Source organism: Morus notabilis, unplaced genomic scaffold (genome assembly GCF_000414095.1).
Source record: "Morus notabilis unplaced genomic scaffold, ASM41409v2 Scaffold5919, whole genome shotgun sequence".
Lineage (NCBI taxonomy): Eukaryota > Viridiplantae > Streptophyta > Magnoliopsida > Rosales > Moraceae > Morus > Morus notabilis.
This window is the reverse complement of record NW_010366096.1, coordinates 16,424-25,000: the sequence shown is the minus strand read 5'-3', so window position 1 is coordinate 25,000 and position 8,577 is coordinate 16,424. Positions and strand designations below refer to the sequence as shown.

The window sequence follows — 8,577 nt, the reverse complement described above, 5'->3', positions numbered from 1 at the left end:
AATATTTTATAATAATACCCTAATATAAATAAAAATATGATGAATGGTAAATGTTAAAATTGTTATTTTACATCTCATTTTTTGTTAAATTTTTTCCCTCCTCTTTTCTTTCTAAAGTTAAAAGGATTAAAATTAGTGGACCACGTAAATTTTTATTTTCTTTTCTTTCTCATTTTCCCTCTACCAAACAACCAAAAATTCCATTTTCTTCTGCAAAATTATTCTTCTTTCCTCTCTCTTTTCTTTTCTGTCCTCTCTCTTTTTTGTCCTTCTAAACACACACCGTAAGAAAACTATTCACATAAACGATATGTCGTTTTCAAATAAAAGACAAATGTCGTTATCAGTAAACTTAACTTTGTCGTTTTTCCTTTCAATAAAAAGACCTCATAAAGTGGAGATGACATTTTTAAAATAATCGGCCGTCACCGTATTATCATTTCAAATTTCAATTTTATAGAGACTTCTCAAAAAAAAAGAAAAAAAGAATAAGGACAAGTTCACAACTTTATAAATAGTTCGGGGACCAATTTTGCAATTTAACCTAAGCCTATAACTAACACCGCCTCCACGTCATCAAACCTCCAAGAAGTGACAGATCCCAGCCAATCAGACCAACCTTCCGCATCATTCCCTCACTTCCAATTGGCTATTTCCTCCACGTCATCACCTTACTAGATTCTCCACCACTCGTCCAGAACTTTCCTTCCTTTTTCCTCAGATTTTTTTCTCTCTCCCCAAACGAGTATTTTCCTAGAATCGCCAACCTTTTATCTTCACCGTCTTTGTCCGTAATTCAAATAATCAGACAAAACCAACAATTCTCCTGAAATCCTCTCCGCAACTTCTCCATCTTCAACAATGGCGATCTCGTCGTTTTATTCACGAGTGTTGCTTTTGCTTACCGTGGTTTCGCAATCTCCGTTCTCTTCTCGGGCTCTAATTTCCACCCCTAATTTCAGCCCTCCATATCCCAAAGCTATTTCCGTAAGTAATCACAAAATGCAATTTCTTTCACAATCTTTCGATTCATTTCTTTAGCGTTATTTAATCTGTAAATTTTTTGGTTTTGATTTTGAATTCAGGATTTGAAGGAAGCGACGGTGAAGTCGTTAGGGCTTCAAGCCGATGACCTCAAGATTTCTGGTTTTGATATAAGAGATGCGCGGGTGGGGTATTCGGTGGCGTACGAATTCCACGTTGAGGTCGACAATAAGGTGCTTCCTTTCAAGCTTTTGGAGGACATTAACAGGTGGGATTATGCCGATTTGCCGATATTTCGGATGGAGGAACCGGATGGACCTGGCGATGAGAAGGGGATAGTTGAGAAGAGCAGATTGGAGAGTAGTTTGCCGCCAGTTTTGGCTCCGTTTCAGCTCGCTGGGCCGATGGAGCTTTGGATTCAGGACGCCAGGGATATGAGGATCTCTCTTCCCGTAAGTGTTTTTGATGAATTGATCTCATAGGAATTGGATTAGACTTGAAATTTGGACGCTTTTGATTCTCTCATAAGTCATTCTGTTAGTAGTAGTAGTAGTTTTTTTTTTTTTGGTTGCCAGAGTTTTAGGAGGTGATTTTGTAATATTCATAGTGTGTAGGGTCCCGATTATTTTTTGTCTGTCAATGTTTGGATGAATTAGTTAGGATTCCTGAGAATGGGATAACGATCATAAGAACATCTTAAAGTAGTTTTTGGATTTTCAATTGGGACGGAGATCATTTGAATTCCAGCCCCTAAATAGGCTTCTGAAATCACGCAAAAATTATCAGATTTTTTTGAAACCCCAAGGTCTGGATTTGGAAGATCCTGTGTGGCTTGTGGAAATGATCCCTTTTGGAATTTAGGCTTTCGTATTAGATTCTGGGGTGGTAAGTGGTTTGGTCTTAAATAATTGATTCAAACATTTAGGATTGGAAATATCGAGGATTTTGTAATTCTCCATTTTAAGATGGCTTGATTTGTGATCTGCAACCCTGATCTCCAAAAACAGGGATTTCTAAACTTTTATTAGAGGTGTTGAACATGCTTTTATCCATTGTGATACGAATCTAGACACGATTCTCTTTATTTTCTTTTGGGGTTTTAATTTATAATGGCGCTGACTATCGGACCAAATTCAAACCTGCAGCATGATGTGGATGCTGGTGTGTTGAAGAAAGTAATATTAGCAGAAGGTGCTGTGGTTACGGTGAAGGGTGCGAGATCAGTTAGCTTGCGCCACCCACTTGATCTGCCGCTGCCTCTAAACCGAACTGACAATGCTTTTGCATCTGGTCTGCTCACCCTCGCTGAATGGCTGCACCATGCTTCTCGCACTCAAAGCACCCCACTGCTCTCACTCCGCATTGTTGGCCCAACCTCTATAACAGCCCCCTCGTCATCATCACCCTCTTCTAGTAACAGGCTCAAGCTTAAGCGCCTCGCGCCAGGTCTTGTGGAGCTGTCCTCACCATCTAAAACCAAAGTTATTGAGGCCCTTTCCTCTCTTGATCTCAAGGACGAAGCAAGTTCCCTTTTGAGTCCAAGTCAGTTCACCACTCTATGGCCTCTTGTTTCCATCAACGGCTCCAACTCGAACTTGATTGGTTTTGAAACACTGCTCGCTTCCGTTCTGGGTTCTAAGGCTCACAAGAAAGGCTCCTTCAAGCTGTTGAAAGCAGATGTATCAGCTCAGACATTCGTGAAGATTGGTTTTGCAGTAGAGAAGAAGTTGAAGGAAGGGGATGGTGTTGAGTGGGAAGGTTTTCCCGAGTGGCGGACAAAGCCCGAGTCAGTAAAGATGCATTTTGAGGTTCTTGCTAAGGTAGATGGTGAGAAGGTTGTGCCAGAGAAAGTAGTGCCGGTTAAGCCCGTTCTTGTGGAGGATACCGTGGCGCCTAACTTGCTTATGGGGAACGTGACCATGTCAAAGACTCCTATCTTTCACCCTCCTTCAAACCCCTTCACCCAGTAAATTATGGGTAGAAGTTTTTGTTTTTTTCTCCAGGTCACTGGAATGAAATGTAAAGATAAAGGGTGTGTATGTGTGAGCGATTTTTTTTTCCTTTCAGAAATTAGATTATACGTGATGAATGATGGCATACACCTTATAGAATGAAACTGTAACACTTGGGGACTTCATTGTGGAAGGCTCCATTTTCGCCTGAACTAGTGGGAGTTAATTTCATCCTTCTCATGGTTGGTTGAATTCCAATTCTGGGAGGACCTTATGTATATTTTTTTCATAGAAGAAACCAGTATAATAGTTATATTCCAAAAGAGTGACAAGATTAGTAGTTGAGTGAGATATTATATGGTTTCACTTTTATTTGAAAAACCCCTTTTGCAGTTCTCATTAGGCAGGAGAAATGAATGTCCAACAGCTCAATGGATTAATGGTATAGAACAAAGAATTCACACTTCCATAAATTATTTAGAATTTGGAGTAAGAAACTCCTTTATTCTTTCTTAGACATCTTTAATGTAACTTTTCATCTTAACTTATCCCAATGATGCATTGATGATGTAGATTATCTGGTGCTGAAATAAGCCATTTGATCATATGAAAGGTTCATTTTCTTCCATGTGGTCTTAAATACAACAGGAAACTACTCACTATCAGATAAAATTACAGAACAAGCGTTCTCTCTGCATATTCCTTTATTTCCTGACGAATGATATTCCCTTTTGAATACTTGCTGCTAACTCCTTTTTCGCTTTCTCCAGTCCAACCCTGTTAAGACATATAAGGTAAACAGTTTAAATATATACATAGATTATCCATTATCTTAACACGAACAAAAGTTGTTTTTCTACCTCTCGTATTCATTTAGAGGCCCAAGTTGAAAGACTTCCTCAGCTCCATTACGGCCGAGCCGAACCTTGGATGCAAAGAAAGGAAGCTCCGTCACCTGTCATTAGAACAATTATGCTCAATCATTAGAAGTTTAGAACTACTGATATCATGAAAATGCTGCATAATAAACCTTGGACGACGAGTACCTCGGAAGCCACAAAAGCGCATTCCACAACACCGGCATCTCCTCTCAATCCTCGAAGACATGCATCTGCAAATTTAACAGCTGCGTATGCCTGCAGATGATTCGTAGTTGTAAGATTCACATTACCCTCCAATTACAGTCCAAAGTTTAGTACTCAATACATGATGTAGCATTTGGAGCAATTAGTAGCTTACCATTGACAGTGTTGCAGAGCCAGCCCCAGCTTTTGCCTGCAACAAATGAGAATAATTTCTCTCTTTTAACTCATGTTTACGTATTTTGGAATTATATGCAAATAGAACACTGTCAAGCAGACGTTTTATGCTTGGCAGCTAAATTTACAGAATACATGATACCAAGCTGCAATATCAAATCTAAACAGATTGATTGACTTACCTCAACAACTTCTGTTCCACCGTTCTGAATGCGGTTTGTCAGGTATTCTACTTCGTCGGGGGTAAAGGCGGAGGGAGGCTTGACCTGAGACCGGAAAGGTATTTTACCAGTGACTTCTCAAGGCCAAGTTTTTCTATTTTTGTGTTTATAAGAGGGAAAAAAAAAACAGAAAGACCTAAAAATATTGAAACCTGTGACAGAAGAGGCAAGATTGTCACTCCTGCATGACCACCAACAACTGGCACATCAACATCCCTTGGATCAAGTCCCAGAACTTCTGCCTGCAATGAAATCATGAAAAACCCGAAAAAGAACGCCATGAAATGTCTTTTAAGTAACATTTTTAAGGACGCGGCAATGTTTGTCAGTCACATAATCAATTTCCAAACATTCCTCAGCAGCATGGCAGACTAATTATCTTCCACCATAGTGGGAAAAAAGCCAAAAAAAAAAAATAGACACAAAAAATCGTCTTCTTACAACAAAAGTATTTGCTCTGACGACATCGAGCATCGTCACTCCCAAGAGTCTCTTTGGATCATAAGTTCCGGCTTTCTTCAAAACCTCGGCCGCAATTGGCACGGTGGAATTGACTGGATTACTGATCAAGTTGACAACAGCTCCGGGGCAGCTCTTTGCAATTCCTTCACAAAGAGTTCTAACAATCCCAGCATTGATGTTGAAAAGATCATCCCTTGTCATCCCAGGCTTCCTTGGCACACCAGCAGGTATGATCACAAGGTCCATTCCTGTCAGAGCATTCTCAAGCTGTGCCTGCCCCAGAAAACCTCTCACCTAAAAAGAAATAAAAAATAATCAATTTTTTTTTTTTTTTTACCTAAAAATATTGAACTTTTTAAGCAAAAAACAGAAAAGCGGTTCTTAAATAAAAGAAGATATTTATATACATATATATTATTACCACAGCACCAGTATCCATGTGACTGATATCAGCAGTGACACCAGGAGAATTAACAACATCGTAGAGATGAAGAACTGAAACCAATGGGTTTATTTTCATAAGCATTGCTAGAGGCTGGCCAATCCCTCCAGCAGCACCCAGAATGGCAACTTTGAAGCCTGGAGCCCCACCTTTGGCTCTGCAGTTTGCTCTTCTCACCCCAAAACTCTCTTCCATCTATTTTTGCACCACAAAGAAGAATATATATATATATATATATATATATATGTGTGTGTGTGTGTGTGTCCAAAAGTAAGCCATGAAATACTCTACCATGTTTAGTTCAAATCACAAAACGAAAAGGGAAACAAACCTGGGAATTTGAAGGGTAAAGATGAGCTGAGATCTTTGCAATGCGTTGATTGGTTTGTTCCATTTTTTGTGTTTTCTTCAGAGAATGGGAGGTGGGAGAATAAGGGTGATATGATGTAGTGCAAAGGATATAAAAAACCGCATGAAATGTATATAAATAAGTGAACAGAATTGAATCTTTTTGAGGGGGAAAACAAAGAGATAAATCCCTTAAAAGAAAAATAAGGAGATAATAAGAAAAAAAAGTGTCATACATGAGGAGGTGGAGGCTATAAATTGACCTAATCGTTGGAATATTTTTTTTTGTGTGGAAACTAAAAATTCAAAAAAAGACGCTTATCCTATCTCATTTTTTGGTTGTGGTTCTCATAGTTTTAACTATGAACTTCACTCCATTTGCCAAAATTTCTTGTTTTTTTGGAATTTGATTAAGGGCCAAGATGTGAGCCATTCGTTACATTGATTGGTGTGATCTAGTGATGTTCACAGGGGTCCCAATTTTATATGGCTACAAACAAAAATGCTTGAAAGAGACACGTGGCAACAATTGCGTAGCTGGGGATTCCTGGATTATTCAGATGATAACTTGGGGGTGGATTAAAACACGTGTAAAAGGAAGATCTTCTGCGGGGAGGATTACCCCATAGCATACACCCCTTGTAAAACGTGAAGGAAAGTATTTAGTGTTGTTGGTATCAGTTCACTAACTACTACAATATATACAGTATGGAAATTGGTGTCAAACTCGAACGCCAATATCAACCAAAAGAATATTATAGCTTTGAAAAATTAAGCTTATTATATCTCTTTGGACGACATACAACTTATCAAGGAAGAAACAACCAAAGATGGTGAGGTAAATGGTGTGTTTGCATATGCTTATTTAGGGAAATAATGCTTGAGAAAAAATAAGGTGTGATCATGCAAAGAAGATTGAAGGCTGAAGCTATTAGAAATATACTGTAAACTTTAGATCTATAATATCTAAAGATCTTAGAACATCATGATTCTCACAGAATTATAATTATAAGCATACCTTAACTCATTGCTTTGATTTGAAAAGATCACTTGCATAGAGAATTTGAAAGAGAAGTAAAATCTAAGTTTCTCTCTCTAGATCCTCTGTAATCTTTAATGTATTTTTCTGATGGAAAGAAGATATACAAATTATTAAGTAGAGAGAGGACTAGACTCTTATATTTATAGACCATGAATTAGTGTCTTCCATCAAGCACACACCCCTTCATAAGAGTTGTAACTCGTCATGGCCAATAGGATTTTAGTATTAAGATAATTATTAAACCATTAAATAAATAATATTAATAGGATTTTATTTTATTATGTGGGCCACATAATTCTTACATTCTCCCACTTGGCCCATATAATATTCCTGACATAGTTTAATAGTAGAACAATAATGTGCACAAGTATGTTATACTAACAATTTTCCTTTAATTGACTACCACGTAATATCATAATTAAACAGAAAATATAATGTGAGCCATGACGGTTGTGCATTACTAAATCAACACACTCCCTTCCATGTGCTACAACATTAGACCTCTATTTAAAATGATTCATACTTGAGAGGTATAATAATGTCCACTTTAATATCTACGTTAAGACTATCCTGTCAAACATTTATCTATAACAATCATGTATACAACATTGAAAACAAGATATACTGGGAACAAAAGTGAGCTCATAGTGTAATATCATTAAACAAAACAAACATAATACAATAACATTAATGACGTCTAATAACACCCATTCTTTCAACATGTTCATTAAATGTTTTGGGTGATAATCCTTTTGTTAAAGGATCTGCAATCATAAGATTGGTACTAATTTGTTTAACTGACACTCTACGTTCCTGAACTTCTTACTTGACGACTAAGTACTTAATATCCATATGTTTCGGACTATCTGAATACTTATCGTTTTTGACAAAGAAGACTGCCGCGGCACTATCACAATAAATTTTCAGTGGCCTGGCTATACTGTCAACAACCCCAAGTCCTGAAATAAAATTTCACAGCCATAAATCATGACTTGTGGCCTCAAAGCACGCCACGAACTCAGCCTCTATGGTGGATGCAACAATGACAGACTACTTCGCACTCTTCCATGAGATTGCTCCGCTGGCCAAGAGGAACATATAACCAAATGTAGATTTTCTACTATCAGCCATTCGGCAAAATCTGAATCTGACTAACCGCCCACTTCTAGATGATCACATCTTCTATAAGTAAGCATCCTTTGTTCCTTGCAAGTACTTGAGAACTTTCTTTGCAGCTTTCCAATGATCTATTCTTGGGTTACTTTGATACCTGCGTAACATCCCAACAACAAAACTAATGTCGGGTCTAGTGTAAGTTTAAGCATACAACAAGCTCCCAATGACAGATGCATAAGGAATGTTTCTCATCTGCGCTCGTTCCAATTCATTCTTTGGACATTGCATATGGCTAAATTTGTCTCCCTTCTGAATCAGAACTATACATGCTGAACATTTGTCCATCTTAAATTTCTCTAAAACTTTGTTAATATAGCCTTTCTGAGACAACCCTAAAATTCCTTGTGATCTATCACGAAATATTTCAATTCCTATCACATAAGTTGCCTCGCCCATGTCTTTCATTTCAAAGTTCTTAGAGAGAAATTTCTTAGTTTCATGTAATAAACCAAAGATCATTAGCAACAAGTAAAATATCATCAACATATAGGACTAAGAAAATAAATTTACTCTCACTGACCTTCATGTATATATACCGATCAACGGTGTTTTCTTTAAAACCAAAAGAAGTAATGATATCGTTAAACTTAAGATACCATTGTTGGGAAGCTTGTTTAAGTCTATATATTGACTTCTTTAATTTACACACCATGTGCTCCTTTCCTTTACTTGAAAAAGTCTTCAAGTTGGT

The 8,577-nt window shown here is 37.6% G+C and overlaps 2 protein-coding genes across 3 annotated transcripts; one reads left to right on the top strand and one right to left on the bottom strand.

Annotated features, from left to right (window-relative positions):
• The first annotated feature begins 739 nt into the window (after positions 1 to 739).
• On the top strand, positions 740 to 3,404 carry LOC21384724. The gene is made up of 3 exons (XM_010109337.2): positions 740 to 987; positions 1,086 to 1,436; positions 2,130 to 3,404. Exons 1-3 carry the CDS (start codon positions 862 to 864, stop codon positions 2,952 to 2,954), a joined length of 1,302 nt encoding a protein of 433 aa, XP_010107639.1. The 5' UTR covers positions 740 to 861; the 3' UTR covers positions 2,955 to 3,404.
• A 77-nt stretch (positions 3,405 to 3,481) lies between these two features.
• On the bottom strand, positions 3,482 to 6,055 carry LOC21384723 (malate dehydrogenase, glyoxysomal). 2 transcript variants are annotated; one of them, XM_010109336.2, is made up of 9 exons: positions 5,652 to 6,053; positions 5,300 to 5,515; positions 4,858 to 5,172; positions 4,569 to 4,658; positions 4,378 to 4,461; positions 4,176 to 4,211; positions 3,983 to 4,072; positions 3,797 to 3,891; positions 3,482 to 3,713 (listed from the first exon to the last, which is right to left on the bottom strand). In XM_010109336.2, exons 1-9 carry the CDS (start codon positions 5,904 to 5,906, stop codon positions 3,641 to 3,643), a joined length of 1,254 nt encoding a protein of 417 aa, XP_010107638.2. In that variant the 5' UTR covers positions 5,907 to 6,053; the 3' UTR covers positions 3,482 to 3,640. The 2 variants fall into 2 exon arrangements, with proteins under 2 accessions (XP_010107638.2, XP_024028781.1); XM_024173013.1 differs by having other exon boundaries at positions 3,632 to 3,713; positions 3,967 to 4,072; positions 5,652 to 6,055.
• Between the last annotated feature and the right edge of the window lie 2,522 nt (positions 6,056 to 8,577).

Excerpts from the sequence above, each read along its gene's own strand:
- LOC21384724 (XM_010109337.2), top strand. The coding sequence starts at position 862 with ATGGCGATCTCGTCGTTTTATTCACGAGTGTTGCTTTTGCTTACCGTG. Across the intron at positions 988-1,085 it reads CATATCCCAAAGCTATTTCC|GATTTGAAGGAAGCGACGGT; the intron begins GTAAGTAATCAC and ends TTTTGAATTCAG. Across the intron at positions 1,437-2,129 it reads ATATGAGGATCTCTCTTCCC|CATGATGTGGATGCTGGTGT; the intron begins GTAAGTGTTTTT and ends TCAAACCTGCAG.
- LOC21384723 (XM_010109336.2), bottom strand. The coding sequence starts at position 5,906 with ATGTATGACACTTTTTTTTCTTATTATCTCCTTATTTTTCTTTTAAGG. Across the intron at positions 4,212-4,377 it reads GTGGAACAGAAGTTGTTGAG|GCAAAAGCTGGGGCTGGCTC; the intron begins GTAAGTCAATCA and ends CATTTGTTGCAG. Across the intron at positions 3,892-3,982 it reads GCGCTTTTGTGGCTTCCGAG|GTGACGGAGCTTCCTTTCTT; the intron begins GTACTCGTCGTC and ends TTCTAATGACAG.